This window comes from Anopheles coustani, chromosome 3 (genome assembly GCF_943734705.1).
Source record: "Anopheles coustani chromosome 3, idAnoCousDA_361_x.2, whole genome shotgun sequence".
In the NCBI taxonomy this organism is placed as follows: Eukaryota; Metazoa; Arthropoda; class Insecta; order Diptera; family Culicidae; genus Anopheles; species Anopheles coustani.
Window position 1 is genome coordinate 54,132,657 of NC_071288.1, and position 20,743 is coordinate 54,153,399.

At 43.8% G+C, this 20,743-nt stretch overlaps 4 protein-coding genes across 6 annotated transcripts; 2 read left to right on the top strand and 2 right to left on the bottom strand.

Annotated features, from left to right (window-relative positions):
- The first annotated feature begins 814 nt into the window (after positions 1-814).
- On the top strand, positions 815-3,103 carry LOC131260350 (uncharacterized). Of its 2 annotated transcripts, none has more exons than XM_058262048.1 (2): positions 815-942; positions 1,210-3,103. In XM_058262048.1, exon 2 carries the CDS (start codon positions 1,282-1,284, stop codon positions 2,305-2,307), a length of 1,026 nt encoding a protein of 341 aa, XP_058118031.1. In that variant the 5' UTR covers positions 815-942; positions 1,210-1,281; the 3' UTR covers positions 2,308-3,103. The 2 variants fall into 2 exon arrangements, with proteins under 2 accessions (XP_058118031.1, XP_058118033.1); XM_058262050.1 differs by lacking the exon at positions 815-942 and adding an exon at positions 975-1,074.
- Positions 3,104-4,135: 1,032 nt separating this feature from the next.
- On the bottom strand, positions 4,136-8,052 carry LOC131260351 (ras-related protein Rab-1A). The gene is made up of 6 exons (XM_058262051.1): positions 7,684-8,052; positions 6,309-6,381; positions 6,147-6,194; positions 6,027-6,074; positions 5,722-5,949; positions 4,136-5,118 (listed from the first exon to the last, which is right to left on the bottom strand). Exons 1-6 carry the CDS (start codon positions 7,695-7,697, stop codon positions 4,924-4,926), a joined length of 606 nt encoding a protein of 201 aa, XP_058118034.1. The 5' UTR covers positions 7,698-8,052; the 3' UTR covers positions 4,136-4,923.
- A 164-nt stretch (positions 8,053-8,216) lies between these two features.
- Positions 8,217-16,748, top strand: LOC131261347 (exocyst complex component 5). 2 transcript variants are annotated; one of them, XM_058263357.1, is made up of 3 exons: positions 8,217-8,278; positions 8,338-10,480; positions 16,638-16,748. In XM_058263357.1, exons 1-2 carry the CDS (start codon positions 8,246-8,248, stop codon positions 10,447-10,449), a joined length of 2,145 nt encoding a protein of 714 aa, XP_058119340.1. In that variant the 5' UTR covers positions 8,217-8,245; the 3' UTR covers positions 10,450-10,480; positions 16,638-16,748. The 2 variants fall into 2 exon arrangements, with proteins under 2 accessions (XP_058119340.1, XP_058119339.1); XM_058263356.1 differs by lacking the exon at positions 16,638-16,748 and having other exon boundaries at positions 8,338-10,558.
- On the bottom strand, positions 11,768-19,975 carry LOC131262905 (transmembrane protease serine 9). Its single transcript, XM_058265002.1, has 9 exons — positions 19,906-19,975; positions 16,823-17,767; positions 16,647-16,749; positions 15,580-15,857; positions 15,182-15,514; positions 13,653-13,787; positions 13,126-13,449; positions 12,901-13,009; positions 11,768-12,461 (listed from the first exon to the last, which is right to left on the bottom strand). Exons 1-9 carry the CDS (start codon positions 19,973-19,975, stop codon positions 11,843-11,845), a joined length of 2,916 nt encoding a protein of 971 aa, XP_058120985.1. The 3' UTR covers positions 11,768-11,842.
- Positions 19,976-20,743: the final 768 nt, after the last annotated feature.

Below are 20,743 nucleotides of genomic sequence, written 5' to 3' on the forward strand. Positions count from 1 at the left end.
ATTCGTCAATGCTTAAGAACAACACTGTACTGTGCTGCTGGTAAGGTGATGGTGGTTTTTCATTTTCGTAAGTTTTTTTTACGATTTCCAAACAAAAGATATGTTTGTGTTAACAACTGAACAAGTGCGCACACACAACACTTGCGTTACGATACTGCGTAGGATTTCTTCAAGCGCGATCTTTGGTCGTCGCACAGCTGTACTGCGTACGCGATCCAAGGAGACCGTAGAACTGGTTGAAGAACGTACGCGCCAAACGTACCAACGGAAGAAGGGCGCACGGGGAACTTTGTTTTGATTTTATTTTGCCATTCATTTCCTTCATGCCATCACATGTGTGGGAGATTCATGAATTCAGTACCAGACACTACCACAAACGAATAATGCCTGCGTTTACAACAAGGTCTCGACTTCGCCATCACGGAACGTATTTTAAATGTGAATTTTCTTTTCACGTTCTATTAAACGAACGATTCATGCAAAGAGTAGTAGTAAGATGGTAAAATTATATTGCCACATATTAAGTAAATTGAATTTAGATACTCCTTTGTTGTTTTGCAAAATTTGAATAAGTATTGCACACATAATCGACAGCTCCACGTGCTCTCACTCTATTTTTGGTACCGTTTCAAAAAGCAATGAAATGAAGACACCCAAACTTAACGATAAATTTTCGTCCGTTTTTACTGAAATGCAAAAATTAATTCCTCGTCGTATTTAAATGCCGTTTATTTTGACAGCACCCCGTTGACAGTCTGCTAACCCAGCGTAAACAGCAGCGCGCTCGCGCAGACGGACAGGTGTACGAAGGTAGGGAAAGTCTGCCACAAAGCTCGTGTCCATCCCGTTCCAATAACTGCGGGTGTACCTGTTCAGTTGCTTGTGCTGGCCAGGAGGAACGTTCAAGAAGGGAAGCGGAAAGGGTACGCGAACGCGAAAAAGGTAGGCAAACGATACCGCTACCCGTGCGAAGACGTAAAGTTGTTGAGCAAGAGTAACAGGAAAAAACAAGTGCGCGTCACTCGTTTCACATTAGCTGGAAAACAGCAATAGCGCAAGGGGAACGGAGAAAAGGTTTGCGAAAAACTTGAAGAAATACATTGAATACTGTTTAGAGTTGCCATACATTGTGGAAAAACGATTGAACGCGGTCTTGTGGTTTGGATTTTCATTTGCTTATTTTGCTTTCTTCATTATGGTGCATTTTAGATTGTTGCATTTCCGAGCTACTGATTTGTCGCGTACGGGGGCTCATCACCATCAGTGCATGCGAGTGGGAAAATGGAGCTGGACAATATATTTCTCAACAAGCTTCCCATCGTTGCCGCCACGGGCAGCGAGGGAGGAACGTGGAACCACTACGCGTTCATCGAGAGCACTTGGGGCGAGCGAAAAATTCTGCTGAAGATCATCGTCTTCAGTCCGCTGTACAACACACCGCTCAGCTTTCTGTCCGAGATTGACCACGAGGTGCTGCAGCAGACGGCAATACGATTAGAGAAACCGTGGGACAGCTTCCTGCAGGAGACGAAATTGGCCCTCTGCACGGAAGGTGGTGCGAACGGGTTCAATTACGCTGTCGAGGAAAACAACTTTGTATGGCGCAAAATCGTCGGTCCGAGCCTATCCTTTACGTACGGGTCCGTTATACTGCTGCGTTCGCAATGTCTTCTGTCGGATGTGCTGTCGAACTCGATCGCAACCCAGAACCAGCTGCGAAACGATGTGCAGCTGAAAAATAAGGTACTGCATGAGCTGAAGGAAGAGCACGAGGAACTGCTCGAGCTGCAGCGCCAGCAGGAAGAGGACAATCGACTGTATGAGATCGAGCTGATAACGAAGTGCATCAGTATACTGAACGAAAAGAAAGAGGTAATCAATCATTTGAAATTGAAGCTTGCCGAGGATGATGACGAGGAACCGGAAGAAGCTACCGATCAGCACCACGCGCCGGAGCAAATGCAGCAGCAGCAAAAGTATCATTCGCAGGCCTCAACCGATCCTGCCCAAGCTTTCTCCCAAGATGAAGCGAAATCATCTTCTCCCACCTCGGCCTGGGTTGATTTCAACGAATCAGAACCGTTCACATTGGACAGCATCAAGCACGACCCGGAGGAACATGGAGTGCTCCCGAAGCGAACTAAATACCAACCGTCGCATCGAAGTGCAACCTCTACTTCCGTCGGATGCACTTCGACCGTAACACGAAATCTAGCAGAAGATGAGGGCGAAAAACGTGGTCCTCCTGATACTCAGGAAGACGAGTTCTACAACAAAAACACTGAAGAACTCCTGCAGCAAATATGAAACGGATTATTTCTATACACGGATTTGGCTTTGTTCAAAAAAGCCCATACCCCACAGCTAGAACGCAGGGACAGAGAGAGACAAATGTTTAGATAAGTTCTAATCTTTTTCTCTTTTTTTCCCTTTTTCTATTGGTTCACTGTATATCAAGTAAATCTACAGACGTGTCATCAATATTTGACCCGGTCAGATGGTTCCCACATGGTTGGGATAGATTGCCCGCTAAATCTTCTCGTAATTTAACAATACGCTATTAATAACCTTATATGAAGTGTGTCATAGTGCAATGCAGTAACGTAGGATAAATGATGTGCCAATAATTAAAAAAAGGCCGTTGTCAGGCCACAAGCAGGAGGTGATCAAAATGCCCACTATATAACCACAGTCCGTACTCGATTTCGACTGATCCCCCAGTGAAGCAGATCTAGTTAAGCTTTTTGAGAGTATGCTTATGTTTTCTCTCTCCCCAGAAGAAAGGAATTTCTTTTTATTTAGGTTTAAATTATTTATTATTTTATTGCCGTTGTCTTAAGCATCCCATTTTTTTTTGATAATAAAATAAAAACGTATCTTCTAAGGTTTCGGCGTCTATGTATTTACTGAAAGGGAAGTGGTTTCGCTCCGTTCGGCCGTTATCGATATTACGCAAAGTTAATTGACAACTATGGAGTAACCATTCTACGGAAGTACAAATTGAAATTTCCTCGACATGTGGGTCGGGGATACGTAATTGTGAAAAAGTGTAAATATGTATCATTTGATTTTGCAGAAAAATGAAACTTTATTGAACTATTCATCCTACGGTGGTTTAAATTTTAAAAGCAAACATAATGTTGAAGGCAAAACAATGTTTCTGATGTATGAGTGGAAAAAATCTGCGTCAACCTATGAAAGTTACTGAAAATCACCAAAAACGGTGACACTTTTTTTGCAGAACTCGCGAATGAACAATATTGCTACGTGAAACTCTCATATAAAGAAGGTTCGATTGAACCTATGTAATCCGTTTACACGGAGCATTGAATTTTCTTTTGCTGCAGTTTTTAAATAACCTACAGCAAACACAGGAGGGAAGAGAAATTCTACTATATCTACTGGAATGTTAGAAGATTGCAAGTTAAATAAACATTTTGCGACCAGTTTCAAAGTTTCGCTTCCATGTTCATTTTTCGGTGCGCGATATAACATAGTTGGGTAGAGGTTTGATCAAATGTTAGGGAAAGTAAAATCCCACGCAGCTTATCACAACTACAACTGTCTTTAAGGATCGTGCAAAAATACATGAATTTACAATTAAAGCAGAAAAACTGAAGGTTGAGATTTGCCTATTCATAGTTGGAATTAATGTTTTTCAGACTTTGCACTTATCTGCAATTTTTTTATTTCTTCACATGTGCCCCTTACAAAGTTTACGATTCGTATTTTATCTATTGCTTCGAAGCAGTGTGTTCGTTTTACCTTTTTTATTTTAACTTTATATTTATTACCTTTCCCTTGCACGCTGTGGCCTTTTGTTATAAAAGATTTTAATTAAAGCGTACCAAACATCACACTTATTGAAGCATTATGCATAATGAGAAAGTTTGTTGTTCAAATGAAGGTGAAAAATGCAAAATCAACATTCCAGTAATCTTAGTGTTTAAAGTACAAGATTGAATTTCGAAAAAAATCAATCGTCCAACTTGTTTATTTTTCCATATTCTTCATAGCGTTTCCACTCACTGAGAAGAAGCGATCCACATTGATCTTACTTACACAGGATTTCTTTAGATTAAAACGTTGTTGAACGACTTTTCTGTTCTTTCCAACTTCCTTTCTCTTCCATGTATGCACAACATTTTCCAATTTCCTCTATTTATTATGTCTCTCATTAATGTTTCCTTTTTTCTATTTTGCACCACTACTGCACGCTACAGATGCTCGCATTCCACAGTCCAGCACTGAATTTTCCAAATATTCTGGGCGTGTGCGTGTGCTTGTTTGATACTTAGCTGTTCCAACGTAAGCATCGAATGAGCTTCAAAATTTTGCAATTCTTGGTTTATTATTGTTGATGTTGTTAGCTACGTTCTATGCTCACACGCCCATGCTGGCGTGATTTTACTTGCACAAATATATTGTTGATTTTTTCTTCTCGTTCTCACTTCTAACGGTTCCTAGGTGCAGCGGATGCTTTTCTTCCTTTCCCTCCAAAAACCGGTATGAATAATTAGTATAATGATAATAATAATTATAGTAGAACTATCAGCAAGAAGTGTGGGTGTTTGTTACGGCAACCTAACACGTGAATAAGAGAACATAAAACATCTACGCCCAGAAGTAAGCAATCTTTCAATCCCGCCAGCACCGTGTTGGTACTTAATAAAGAAAAGCAGCAAAAGAATTTGGTAGCTGGTGGTTGGCCGATATTTAGTTTTGCCTGCTACTTGTCTTGTTGGTTTGTCTCGATCTAATTGTATGCTACTTCGACTGCTGTTATTGTTGTGGAGGAGGTGGTAGTTGTGACGGTCGCGGTATTGTGTGATCGGTCATTTGTTTTGGGATGATAATCATAATCATAATAATAACTGCCGAACGTGGTCTGTGTGTTTGTATGTTAGTTTGAGTACAGATTGTTCAGCAACAGCCTGATTTCTGCTCCACATTGCGTCCTTTGTCGATCTTCACAGCACTCGGGGGATCAGCGGCACTGGACGGAGGTCCCACGCGATTCTTGATTTCGGCCGCCATGGTCATGAACGCTTGCTCTACGTTTGTAGCGTTTTTCGCCGACGTTTCCAAGAAAGGAATGCCCAGCTGATTTGCCAATTCCTACAAATAACGAAAATAAAAATAACATAAATAAACTTTTCAATAGCCGTCCTGCAACTGATGCTTTGTTACTGAATAACATATTACCCTATGCTGATGCTATAATTATGTATGTTTAAAAATGTAGTTTAAGTTTTTAATTTGATAAAAAGAAATTCGTTGTAGCATCGCAAAACTAAAAAAGAGCACCTAGAATTTATTCGGCAAAGCTATGATAAGAATGCGTACAACAAGCAAGCATGTATCAACCTTCAATTTTCAGTACACTCTTAACACACTACCCTAGTAGTACTTCATTACACGAACTATTTTTAAAAGTTATAAATATGTTCGATTAGAACACCTGCCGATGAATAAAATACCTAAAATGGTGTAGTAGTACGCCGTTTCCTCGAGCGAGTTCGAATAGTAAATATGTACTAACTGGTCCTGCTATGCACAATACAAACGTCTTTTAAGGGTAATGAGAAATAAGTCTAATACACCTTGAGGAATAGCATGGTTGATGATTATAACGGCAAAAAAGAACCTCTTAAAACCTAGCACCATTTAAAAAAAATTCATTTCAATTTGTCCGCATGTAGTTTTCTTCTTCGATCTTACCATGGCCGTTGTGGTGTCGACGCGCTTCTTCGTCTGCAGATCACACTTGTTTCCTACTAGCAGTTTGTTGACATTGTCGCAAGCGTAACGTTCGATTTCCTCCAGCCATTGTTTCACATTCTCGAACGAGTCGTGATCGGTACAGTCGTATACGACGATGATACCGTGTGCACCGCGATAGTAGGACGACGTTATCGTACGGAAGCGTTCCTGTCCGGCAGTATCCCACTGTGCCACGATGGAGAAAATAGATATGAATATGTGTTTTCTACTCCACGGAGCAAAAATTTCATGTTTCAACTTACGATCTGCAGTTTAATCGTTTTTCCATCCAGATCTATGGTTCTAATTTTCTACAAAAATGGAATGAATAGTTTAGATTTCGAACCCTGTAATGTTACAAGTGGTGATGGAGATAAACTTACAAAATCTACACCAATTGTGCTGATGTAACTTTCCGTATATGTATCATCCTAAACAGTCAGGGATGAAAAAAGTAAACAGTGCGTTATTTAGGTCCATATGGGAGCTTTTCACACGGTTGCAACAGCTACGGCTTGTGGTTGTTTTCCAAGCTAGCTACTTACGGCAAATCTTAGCAGCAGGCATGACTTTCCAACTCCAGAGTCGCCGATCAGCAACAGTTTAAACAAATAGTCGCTGCGGAAATCAAAATCGGAAATGTTAGACAGAGCAAATGAATGAAACAAGTGTTGACCCGAATTCCGGGAGCTGATAAAGTAGTAAGTTTGCATGAGAATCAACCGCCCCTAGAACGCATCAGAAAACATGATGAGTCATTTGCTGTTACCGAGCCATGTATATGAGAAAATGGAAAGATGAGTCGCAAACATCGTTCTCTTGGGAAGGTACGCAAGGAACCAATATTTCTTGGTTGGAAACAACGTACATAATTAGTTTCTTAATTGTGTTATTCTTAAATTCTTATTTACTTGTTGATCTAAAATATGATCGACAACGATCTTGTCAGACGTTTATGTTATTTCGTCTTTTTTCATCTTTAAATCTAGAAGCCATTGTCTAGTGTGACTCATTCTTTGCAACAGCAAAATGATTGCAAAGTATGCTTATTTGTTCATGTTATGAGACATGTAACACGCTTGGGCATTACACCAGCCCTTCTTTGTTTACTGTTGTGACAAAGGTCGGGAAACTGAGAATAGACGAATTAGCTCACCGAATACTTGGGATCGCATATAGAAATCACAAGTAGAATCCTTATGTGCTCCCTGCACTATCCTGTAACAGGATCAACATAGCGTAGCATCAGTTACTTGAGGGGTGGAACCGGGGGCAGTAGTTGTTCCCTTTCCCTGCGCTGTGGCAAAACAAATATTCCACACTCGATTCGATCTCTCGGACTAGGCAGTAACTTTTCGCGATTAGGATAAAAGAGCTTCGTCTCGCTCTCGCCAGCATTTTCTGGATATCACACGAATCAAAATCGATGAACGGTGAAACCGTTGTGCATTCGCTTTCTCCTTCTCGCACACTTATTTAGGGTGCGCTACATCAGCGGTGGGGCCCCCTTCCTGCTGCCCCGTCATGACGATGACGATGAGTACGACGAATCAAGACTCCAAGTTACAGGAGGTAGGGGGCGGGCATCGTGAAGAAGAGCAGGGCTCCGCGATAGCTTAGAAAAAGCTCGTGGCAGACGAAAGGTGGAATATCGCTACGTTCACTCTTATCGGCCAAGCAACCGAGACCCGGAATGCATTCTCAAACGTTCTACATCCGTTTTCCGTCGAGTTTCTTCTACGCCCAAGACCAGCGTTCGGCGATAGTTCTTTGTTTCCTGCTGCTGCAACTTTCGCAGCGCCGCAAAAATGTCCCCCCAATCAGCGAAACGAACGTATTGACGCAGCAGTGACGACGTATTGCTAACAAAATGGGTTGACCGTTTTCGAGGGCCCAGAACCCTACTTAATTACCACTTACTATTCGGGACTCATAGTGGATGCGGGAGTTCGTCTTCTTCACTCAGGTTTGCGTGTACGAACCGAAAAAAAACCCTGGCTTCACTTTATAATAAGCGCACTGGCTGCTGCGATTGCACGGTACTGATTTTTTCCTTCCAGCACACCAGATTACACACTGTCGTCGGGGCGGTCCCTAGAGTCGATGGACAGCGCCGTTTGCACTAGCGTTCGCTGGCAAATGTGTAAAGTAACTATCACAAGGTGGAATTTTACGGTAGACGTTTGTTTCTTCGCAACTAGGGAGCGCAGACGGACACCACAGCAAAATTAAATTGCTATGAAAATGTACACTTCCAAGTTTTCTCGATTCTTTCTCTCTTTCGCGACGACTGACACATCATCGAATGTGGACACACACACCATGCACGTAGCGCACCAACACCCACAAACCGCCTCTCGTCGCTACACGAAATCCGCAAAATGCTGTCAAAGTGGGCTGTCAGACGAATTTTTTGACAGCTATAGTAGAAATCATTTTGGTCAATAAACAATTCGTCACCAGAGGAGCGCAACTTATCGAAATGTTGTCACAATATGTGGAAGAATTGGAACAGGTATTTTTGTTTTGTTACGGAAAATATGGGAATGTGCTTTAATTTCACCCGTGTTACAGGATCCTTTCGAGGTGGAGGAATTTATTGAGCGGTTGTGCTGGCGAACGAACAACGAAATTGGTTCAGATCAGTTTGACCCGGACCTGCTGTATGAAACTTTTGTCGAAACTATTAAGGACATGAAGATCCTGCAGGAACGGCAGCAGCGCAAATGTGACAAGCTAGAAGAAGCACTGAAGGAAGAGCAGGCCATCTTCGTTAAGGCTATCGATAAGTTCGTAGCCAAACACCAGGTTTCGGTCGATTACTTTCATCAGTTAGATGAGAAAATCAACTCGGTGGCTGGAAAGGTAATCCACCTTGGGGAGCAGCTCGAGAACGTAAATAATCCAAGGAGTCGAGCCGTGGAGGCACAGCTGCTGCTGAACCATATGACCGAGTTTCTTACACCGGGCCCAATCGTGAACGATATCTACAGCGACAAGACCAAACTGTACGAGGCGGCCGATATTATACAGAAACTGTTCCAAATATCGCAAGATCTACCGGCGCAACGGTTTGCAAACGCGAAGAAGAAGATCGAATCCAAGTACGACGACATCGAGATGCAGCTGATCGAAGAGTTTGCCACAGCACAGAAGACGGAGAACATCGAGCGGATGAAGGAACTTTCGGATATACTTTCCCAGTTTAAGGGCTACACGCAGGTGATCGACGTCTACATAGAACAGAGTCAAGCGACGACCTACGGTGGGAGGGATGTGTTCGAGGGCATTGTTCCGATGTGCCACAAGCACTATAAAATCATCCAGCAGGTGTTCAGCGCTCCAGACAAAGTTATCAGTAAGTTCATTCTGAACATTTACCAGCTGAAGATCAATCAGTTTGTGCAGACAAAACTGGATGATCGTAAGGACGAGCATAAGTATCTCAAAACCCTCTCGGAGCTGTACTCGCGCACGTTGAAGTTGAGTGCAGAGTTGCAAGACTTCTTCAAAGGTTCCGACGATGATCTACTGCAGAAACTGACGGCAAACATATTCGACCGCCATTTGGCCACATACATCGAGGTGGAGAACCGCACGCTGGATGGAAAGTGTCAGGTGGAGTTGAAGAAATTTTACGAGAACAAAAATCACCAGAAAAAGCAAATCGAACGTTTCCAGGAGCTAAGGCGCGACATGCAAGCGCTGATTGGAGCCCGGGCTAACATAAACATTGCTCAGATTGAGGATTATGGTGGAGAAACTTTCCTGTCGGAGGAACTGGCCATCAATCTACTGCAGCAATCGTCGCACGCGTTCGAAAGGTGTTGTTTGTTGTCGAAGGAAAACGATCTACCGCGCAATATTTTGAAGCTGACGGACATTTTGTTGCGGTATCTTCTTCACGAACACTGCGATTACGCGCTCGATCTTGGACTTCAAGCGATCCCAATAGCTGAGTGCAAAAGCGTACCACAAATCTACTTTTTCGATGTTGCCCAAAAGTGTAACGCGATCGTACATCTGCTTGAGAAGACCTACAATGCCAGTGTCATGCCTAACGTGATTGGAACGCCGCAGTACACGGATTGTATTCAAAAAAAGCGATCCTACCTGGAGACGGTGGAGAATAAAATTGAAACGGGATTGGAGCGTACGTTAAATGCAATCTTCGGATGGGTCAAAACGTACCTGGCGAGCGAGCAGAAAAAGTCCGATTTTAAACCGGATACCGACGTTGATACGGTTGCATCGAACGCCTGTCTGGCCGTGGTGCAATACTTGAACCCGTTGATCGGGCTAATCCAGAAAACAATCGATGGAGAAAATTTGGCTGCCGTTTTGACCGAATTTGGCGTTCGGTACCATCGGGTGATCTTCGAACACCTGCAGCAGTTCCAGTACAACACCGCTGGTGCCATGTGTGCTATTTGCGATGTTAACGAGTACCGGAAAAGTGCCCGCGTGCTGCAGAGTCCTCTAGTGACACAATTGTTTGATGTGCTGCACGCTCTATGCAATCTGCTGCTGGTCAAGCACGAAAATTTGCAGGAAGTATGTGGAGGAGAAACGTTAAACTATCTCGATAAGTCGGTGGTGATGAATTTCATTCAACTCCGAAGTGACTACAAAACGATTAAAATCTCCAACTCGCTGAAGGGTATATCGGATCAGAGAATCGTGTGAATGGAACCAACGTATCCACGGTGGCCATATGGTAAGTCTTGATCAGTAAAACGATCCATTATTATACTATGAAATGTATTAGAATCCTTTTTAATATAATAAATCCACGAATATATATTAACATAATTACATTTCGCGTGTACTTGAACAAATGTTTACAATTTCACAATTTGGAAATGGAAAAACGTGTACATTTAAGGTTAACCCCATGATGATACCCGTGCAGTCCACAGTTATTTCATTTAGAGGGACCGTAAAAAAATACTAAATGGCGTTATTGGTATACTAAGTTACATTTCCATGCTGTTCTAGATAGTTTTAAAATAGTCATTTATTTCATTTTTCAAAGATCCATATTCCATAAACTATTTTACTGGACGATTTTAAAACATACCATATGAAATATTCGGCGTCGACGCTCATTAACATACACAAATTATAGGTGGGTCTGATCGTTTACGGTTAGAGGGATTAAATGTGGCTAAATGATGGGCAAGGAATATAAATATATATTAGTGGATAAATATAAACGTTAGAAATCAAACAATTCGCCCCTAGAAACTTATCTAGGCTTTTGCTGATTATGGGGCGTTTCGTTCCGGCATATTTCATGTGGTGAGCTCACAATTGTTCAAAGAACTGTCGCTTATCGACCTTCGCTCCCTCATTGCACGGGGAAGTGTAATCGAAGTTGTACATTGAGGGTGTAAGCAATCGATTTAGCGGCGATAAGCATCATTGAATTAATGCCAATGTTGAATGTTTATCCTTGTTGTAGTTGCAGTTTGAGGATCAATTAAAAGAAGTTCTAAAAGGTTTTCCGACGTAAATAACATCTTTATAACCATATTATTGATATGTTGGTAACCAGCAAGATGATATATTTTCACTATTATAGTGATTTACTTTATAGAAGAAAATTAATATGAATCTTATTATATCGTTGGTGCATGTACAGCAGTTAAATGTTACTTAGTGAAAGATAGGCTGATCGCAGGTTATTTTTAACTGAAGATTGGATATTTTGAAAATTTCATTTGTTTTATGAGGTGATCTTTTCAAACACTTGAGCGCACTTGCGTATGAAGTGCAAATAAAATACATTTAGCACTACGCAATATGATTCAATAATGCTAAGAAAACAATAGGGGAAAAACATATTTAATATTTACATAATCGATGCTCTTCAGTACTGTTTGTTAAACCGATTTTTTATATAATCTTCAACTTTCTGGGGTTTCCCTTATTCAACCGTACTTACCGAGGCGAAAAATATGAATGAATCACGGGATGCAAACACGTTTCATTATTTGCTCTTAGTTAGATTTCACTTTATTGTATGCATAATTTTGCTCACACCATGCAACCTCGTTCTCGATTTTTATTGCCGCTTTTATAATACAATCGTGTTTGTAATCCAATCCACGTATCGATCGACCTTTGTGTAAACACCAGGCCAGCCGGCCTGTCCGCACGGTGTTGGTCCGAACGAAACCAACCCGATCAAGTACCAATACTGGAGACCGGCGGCCGTATGAGTTCCAGTCAGCGGACCACCGGAATCACCCTGGCAGGAATCTTTGCCAGCCTCTCCGCCGGCACACAGCTGCGACGGTTGTAGCAGCACCTTTTCCTTCTGGTACACCTGATTACACGTGTCCAGCCCGACCCCATCGACGGCGACTTTCTGCTTGATGTTACTGAAGCGTGCCGTAGCAGTACGGCCCCAGCCCGCTACCTGCATCCGGATTCCGACGTAGTCGCGCGTCTTCAGGCTCTCGTGCATCGGCAGGCAAATGGGTTTGATGAAGTCCGAATAGGCCACCGCGTTTTGTAGTCGAAGCAGGGAGATATCGTTATACTGCTCGAGAGAGTTGGGATCGTACTGGGGATGCGGAATCTTTTGCTCGATCGGCACATCGATCGGTGGCGGTGCACAGTCCACGTCGTCACCCATGCCTTCGCAATCCTCGGTCGTCGAGGTATCCCATTCGCCCAGTCGTACCTCGGCACTGTAAAGATGTGGATGTGATTATATGAGATAAATGTGCCTCGTAAAGCGGAGCAAACTTTGCTTCCAATGTGCAGGTATTTTGGAAATCTTCCCGATGCCAGGTAGCTTTTAACAAGGATTGCTAACAATGGCAGCGAATCAAACGGTTTCATAAACGGTCTGGTAGACTAAAGGCCAGTTTGAAGAATTCTTTGTAAAATTATGTAGCCTAAAAGCATAAAATGTACTCGAGGTGCAAACATAAAAAACAGTGAGAACGAGGACTAATGGATAAAATGTTAAAAGCTTGCTGCTAATTAAAGTAGTGCTTGTATAAAAAAATCCTCGGCAGTCTGAACGATCACAACGATCCCCCTTTAACATATTATCCAAATAATGTTACAAAAAAAACATCGCGGGAGAGTACATAAAGTGGAAGTATGATGATATTCACTCACAGATTCCAAGTAGCCGGTATATCTCTGCCATTTACGCAGTGTGATGCCGTTAGGACGTAGCGATCGTTTATGAGCACACCTCCGCAATGAAATCCGAAAACGTTGTTTGCTGATAGGGAAAAGTAAAGAAATGAAAAAAAAATCAACGGCAACAATCACGTCACTGATCTCCGACCCGATGTGTACGTGAGATCGCCGGTTCGCACCGCTGCGCCGTGTACTTACGTTTAGCGTATTTTAGCAGCGCTATCCATGGGAATTCATCGATGCGCGTATTGACACCGCCGAAGATGCGATCGCTCGTCTGAATGCCGCATTGTCCCGGAGTCGGCAACAAGCCGGATCCAACGCGAACGGGCGCCGCCACCAGCCCATCGGTGCAGCAAACCAGGGGATGATTCGTCTCTGCGGACCAGCCGCACTGGGAGCGTTGAAGGAAGCCGACGTCGGCGGCGAGTAGGGGCTTCTTTTGGATCAGCGTGTACAAGGTGTTGCAGTTCCGCAGGAGTATACACTGACCTGGCGCACCGTCGGGTGATTTACATTCCTCTGTGAACCGTGAAATCGTGATGAATATTGTAAGCTTAGCAATTCATATTTGCATCGCAGATGTGCAGGAACCGATCCGCTTGACAAGTGATTCCATGAAGGGCTGCTTGGTAGTAGAGTGTCCGGCCTTCTATCACGCTCGATTCCTAAACAACCCTAAGGTCACCAGAAAGCGTACGGAGATAACCGGCAACTACACTTACGTGCGACGGACGTTCCAAGCACCAGCAGGATTAGGAAGGCTGCCAGCTCCAAGTGATACAGCCGACGATTGAAAGCCTGGATGCCCATGGCCGTTGAAAGCATGCGTTTTCTACAATAGGATACAACTGACAATACTGTCGACCTCGCGGACTAGTTCGTTCGGAGGTCTCTGAATGACTAACAATCTCTGTCGCTTCGATTACCCGCACTACAGGGTAGTAGAACTGCATTCGAAGCAAGATCCCCGCGATCCTCGTTTTCAGGGAGAGAGAGAGTGCTTCAAAGAGAGATAGCAGAAAGACGAGAGCCAACAAGGAACCGCGGGCGGTGCATAACAACTCGCGAATGTTTGAATCAATCGTCTCGGATCGCCCTCGCGCTACGATCGCGAGGCTCTCTTTCATGAGCAAAGAATTTCCGCAATAGACAAAATTATATAGCGATGATCGTCGGTAGTGTCGGAGCCCCAGTTCTCGCCGGCATCGGAGGGCAGGAATACATTATCGGGATAGGGATTCCCAAAGTAATACATGACGTTTATCTGTGCTGCGCTTGAAACAATGATAGCTCATCGTGAATGAAGCAGTATTTGATCTTTATAATTGGAGGAACTTCCAGTTTTGTTTCTTTTTTCAATCCAGTAGTGTCCCTCCGGCGGATCACCCATCTAAATCAATCTAAATGACGACAGCGATGAACCGTAGATCCTCTCCTTTTTGGCCAGTGTTGTTTGGATACGGTACCGGTTTGATGTGATAACTGGTTTTCTGCATTCGAATGTCTTTGTGCTGCGCGGGTTTCGGAGCGCGGCGAAGGTTATCCAGCGCTTTGAAACATCCCCGCTGATGGTTTATGCATATGTTTTTGTGCGTGTGCGTATGTGTGAGAAGCAAACAAAACACAATTTTTTTTTGTAACCAACAATACCGACGATCCTCTGGTCCAGCGGGCGCTATCAGCAAAATTTGCCGGACGCCAAAATACGAACGAAAGGGAAGCAGGGCATGGCTTTGGCTGAAGGTGAACGTCGGTCGTCGAGAACGAATTGCTTCATCAGGTGGAACAGACACATTAAAAAACAAAACAAAAAAAAAAATAATTAAAATCTTTTTAAACGTTGCTCGTAGCGCCACCTAGTGCTCGCTAGTCGTACCCGAGATCCAAGATCGTGCGATCATGCTGAGAGCTGTTGAGATAGAAAAATGAAAGACAAATTTCAATCTGCGAAAATAAAAAAGGACTTAAACAATACGGAACCAAGTCAAAGAATGGCGGCAAAGAAATCGGAGAGTTAAATAAAACAAAACAACCGGCGTCACACTATTCAGTCATGGATTGTATTGGAATTTCACTAGGTTTCAACTGCCCCCGTGTAGAACGAAGAAAAACAAAAATCATGCATCGCTTACGAAGCTAATGAGAAAAAACCCCATTTTATGTCGGCACCCTGCCTTGCCGATGCCTACACCATCCTTCCCGGCCTGTCGTGGCGCGTCACAAAACACAAACGACGACGGCAACAGCTAGCGCATAATGTTGGCCAATATCCACCCGATGTACGAAGAAATGCGTGTGTAGACGCCCGGGAAGTTCGAGACGCCGCACGTTCGCGGTCCAAAGGACACAAGCCCGAGTAGCACGAACCGGTCACGGTTTGAGATGGCCTCGTTCATCAGCGGGCCACCCGAATCACCCTGGCACGCGTCCCGGTTCTCCTGACCCTGGGCGCACATTTGGTTTCCGGACACAATGATGGGGACACGCGAGTTCACACTATAGCGCGCGTACGCGTTGGCACATCCGGCCGTATCCACGATCGGCAGCCGCAGCCACTGCAGTGTGGGACTCGGGGTGTTACTTCCTGCAAGAAGATGAGCATGAGAGTTAACGGACGAATCCTGATTGAATGCCAACGGATCTACTTACTGTTGCTAGTAGATCCCCAACCGGCGATTATTCCCATCTGTCCGGTGAGGTTGAGCGCGTAAGGCGCATACTGGTCGGTTGGTAGGCAGAGTGGACTGATGATGTTGTAAGTTTCCGTCGTCTCCCGCAGTTTGACTAGCGCAATGTCGTTGGCGTACTTGGGCGTATCGTAGCTTTCGTGCGGCAGGACGCGTTCGATCTCAAAGTCCTGAAATCGCGTACTGCACCGTGTGTCTGTGACGGCATTGCACTCAAGATCACCCAAACGAATGCTGGTTCTGATAATAGAAAGAATGAAGGAAATTAAATAAGTTGCGATAGAGACATAAATATGAGTGAAACAATTATGTGGTTTAGAATATTTCTGAACTAAAAATGGACAGTGTATTCGTTGAAAAAACGATATTTTTTCCGATATAAACAAAATGTTACCGTATTTAAATATAATAACATAACACGCTTGTATATTTTGCCGTCCCTCCTAAGAACGTCAGTGTAGGGAAGCAAAATGTAGCTCTTTATCGACAGTGAAAGTAATTTATTTTTATCGATATGGTTTAACTGAAGCATACCTCTTAAAGTCCATTTTTTTAAGTTTTTATCCGAATCAAAAATTTTTTGAGAATTTTAGAAAATTTTACAAAAATACATGCAGATTATGAAAGCCTTTCAACACTCTTGAACTTTTCATTTACAGACTAATTAAATTCTTTAAGTTTTACTTGAACTGAACTGAACGTAATGTTTATGGTCATACGAAACATATTTGGGTGGTGATTTATATAAACGATGATTTTAAGATAAAACACGCATATCAAATAATAAAAAAACAAAAGTAATCCTTTACTGTATTTTAAATGCATTGTCGAACAATTTTCAAAGGACAAGCAAATTGAACGGACGAGAAGTTATTGCAAACAATTTTCCACTGCTAAATAAACTTAGTTGGATAGGGACTACTGACTAGATGAATTTACTAGTTCAATAGGCATTTCAAACCAGTAAATACGTAGTTGCATTATACTTATACCTACACTACAACTTCGTATATTTGTCAGGATACCTACAGTTCAAGTTCGTCGATGAGATTCGTGACACAGTGAGCCACTGTGATGACATGGCGATTGGTTATCAGCGACCCGGCGCAACGATAAGTGACTCTTCCGGAAGCTAAAGGAATAAAAAGTTTGTTTAATAAACTTAAATAACGATACCCCTTCCGTTTATCTTTTACGCCACGTACTTCGATTCCGGTACGCCAGCCGGGCCATCCACGGGAACTGTCCGGGAACTTCTGTTTCTCCGCCAACGATGCGTGTGTTGACCGACAGGCCACAAAGTGCTGCATTGATCGTTGGCCGATCGGGAACCACCGTTGGAAGCACCGTGGTTATGAGCTCCGTTGTCGTCGGTGGTAGATCCGTTGTGGTAAAAGGCGGGATCGTGGCTTCAGCTAGACGATTTTCGCCTAAAACTACGCCAGGGCGTCTCGTCGTAGTGGTACGCCTACGCATCACGGGCGCAACGTACGGTTTCGTGGGCCGTGGTACCGCATCGTGCGGGTAAATCTCCGGTGGACAGTTCTTCATCGTTTTCGGATCCTCAAAGCCGACGATGGCGTTACTGATGTGCGGTTTCTGGTTCCACCAACCGGCAGCTTCAACGCGCGGTGGTTTGTTGGTCGTGGTTGTCGTGGTGGGTTGGTTTCTTCGCTTTCCGGTTTCCACCGTTGCCGGGACGTACTTGAAGCGTTCCCGCGACCACAACTGTCCACCGTCCGATTTCCGGTTTGTGTAACCCTCGTCCCAGCCGATGCCGTCATGTTCCTCTTCTTCAGAAGAATGGTGCCGATTGTGGGTGTTTCCCACCTCCGAAACGTCGTCCCGCAACCAGCTGTCGTCGTGCGGACAGCAAATATTGGGCTCGTTGTCCGTACCGTAGCCGCAGGCGAGTTGCTTGAGCTTGGAGTTAAAGTTCCCGTAGCTCGACTTGGGCGTCTTGAGCATTTCCAGTATCTTCGTGCAGTATCGCAGCTTTGTGCAGCTGCAGTTGATGGTACCGGACGAGGCGGGAACACTGTCCGGTATTCGCGTCCGGTGATGTTCCACGCGCTGATTGAACTGATACACCTGTGTCGGTGCTGCGTAACCATTGTAGTCGTAATAGTTGCCCCAAGGATTGGCTAACACTGCAACAGAAGAAAGTAGAAAGAAATGAAGATATTTTCTCGAAAATACCCGAAACTTGCACTCGTAGAACAGTTTACATTGAGCTACGTGTATTTGTGTGAAGATATAAGAACTAAGACGCCGGCACAGGTGAAATAGATTACAGCCTGATCGGACGTATACGAAGCTGAACGGTCAAGGTAACACCAACAGAACTCTACGGCTGCGAAGGGCAAGCGCCAAGGAACTCCAACATCTGAGCCGTTATGCTTGGTTTCGGCTGTGATGTAAATCCGTTTCCCTTGGCCGTTGTTTCTTTCTTTTTGCCTCTGCTGCAGACAACACGGTTGGCTAATGGATTTTTGCAATTGCGATGGCCTATAGTTGAAGGATCAACGGGAGGGAAAATAAGGTTTCTGGCTGTAAATTAGATGCAGGCGATTGCCGTCCGCCAGTCGGGCGATCGCTCGAGATCAATTAAGTGAATCAAAAACCCATGCACATATACACACTCAAACCAGTAATCGCAACCAGTAAACCAGTAAACACAAATCTGCGATCGGATAACGAACTTGCCCGTGGTGGTCGCGATGCCCAAAAGGTGCAGAAATATCCAAGTTCACCCACAAGGTCACTGGCCATGGGCGAACCCGTTTGAAAGTAGTTAGCCCGGCTGGTTCGAGAACAGGCATAAAATATATTAAACAAACAGGTTTTTGATGTAACTGAGCAAAACTAAACGGTAGTGATAGTGCTTTGGTTACCATCTTTAAGAACTGATCTACGCTAACGAGCGCAAGAATGGGGAGGGTTGGAACGGAGTATCGCACCGTCTGATCCCGGATGGTAAAAATATGTATGTAGTTAAAACTATATTCATAGCTGAAGCTATATAGCTATTTATACAATACCCGTTTTGAAGATTGTTATATTTGTCTTTATTTTAAAGTAGATAAATTCTTTAAAGAATTGTTAGAAACGGCCTTGATATAAAAACAGGCAAACTCATCCAGTTTCACAAAACAGCAAAACGATTAGCTGATTGATGATTAAACTGTTTTTTTACTAATTAGATTTCTATTTAGCAACGGTCGTACGGATGGAATTTTTCGATCACATTGTTTTGACTCGATCGCAACAAAGTAGTAAATCACAGCCAATTAACTTTATAATAAAACGGTCACTCATGATGGGGTCTGTCCGTTCGTTTAGAATGGCGAAGTATTGTTTTTCCCAAAATCAAAACCCAAACATATCCCGAGCTAACCTGTCCAAACTAGTCAAACTGGAAACTAGAATCATCAAAAAATGTACTTGTTGGATTAATTTATGATGATAATTCATGACAGTTTCATAAAACAGCAAAACGAAGAGCTGATCGATGATTAAGCTGTTTTTTATTATTAGATTTCTGATTAGCAACGATCGTACGGAGGGATATATTGTTACGATACGATCAAATTGTTTTGACTCGATTGCAATAAACCAGTAAACCACACTCAATTAACTTTATAATAAAACTGTTAGTCATTTTGGGGCCTACCCGGTCGTCTAGAATGGAACTTTTTCATATGACAAATTATTGTTTTTCCCAAAATCAAAACCCAAACATAACCCGGGCTAACCTAACCAAACTAGCCAAACTGGAAACTAGAATCTTAAAAAAATTTACGCGTTGGAATAATTTATGATAATTTCATGCAACAGAGCCCGTTTCACTACCGGCTTTGCCATCTGCGCTGCTAAAGAAAGGTTCGTCGCTTGGGTAATCCCCGCCCAAGTCTTTCGTTGACAAACGGTGGATGATAATAATTTTTCACAATCACAACACGGTTTGCTGACTTTTCGACACTGTTCGCGGGACGTGCGTCGCCAGAGCACACACATCATATTACGCTATATCGCTCAATTTATTTACCGTCCAGCCTGGTTCCACCGAAGTCACCGAGATCACTGAAGCGAACCAGAGCACACGGTTGGGCTGTAGCCACACGTCTTCGCGTGGATTTACGCTTCCAGTTTCACTTTTCAATTCATTTTTTCATTCGATTGCATCCACCGGTGCAGCCGGAGACGCACGTGGCGAGCCGATTGAACGCGATCGCCACGGCGTACTTCACGGCGTACAAACAACAACTCACTCATCTGTTGCACTCACCGTCGTTCAGAATCGCCGTCAGCGTCAGCACGACGATCGGCAAACTGGGCCGACCGATTCTGCACTGCATGATGTCCTTTCTTACGGGGTTGTCCTCCCTCCCGTTTTGCCTTCCGTTTACGGTCCGCGCGAGTCTCACTTCAGCCGGTGAGTGGCCGAATCGACCGGGCCGACACCGTTCGATTCCGTTTCCCCACGAGTAACCTTGACTTGCTTCACTGCTGTTGCCCACTTGCCACAGTTTTCCAACAAACCGCCGCCGCGCTACGCCGTGTGATCTTGGCGCATACGCAATTCTCGCTCGAAAGTACAGAAGAGTGGCCACTTATTCACGTGTTTATTTTCTTCTTTCGTTTGCGGTGCGCTGTATGATCACATGCTGGAGGGCTTTCGTAGCAGTTCACACAATTTTAACAATCCGGCTCATAGAAGATCAACAGCTTGTTTGATTGAGCGCAAGGGGGCTCGTTTTCGATGCACTTTTACTCGATGTCGCACGTTTATAGTGACTTATGATCTTCCGACTGGCCCTTGAATCCCTTTCGAAAGTTTCCCATTCACCATAATTGATGCACGTCACTTCACAGCACGATAAAATTGGCCCTTTGCTGGAAAAAGCGGGATTACAGAGGCTCGAATTGTTCACTTCAGTTCGGACGGTCCTACCTTGGTCCGCCGCGCAATGTTCAATTCGCTATTGTTTCACTACGACTGTCGATCAACGAATGACGAACGCGTGCAAGACCATGTGGACCACCAGCTTTCCCGCGCACAATCCAACAACGCCCGATCGGACACCCCGTTTATATAGTGGAACTCAACAGTTGGCGTCGTGAGT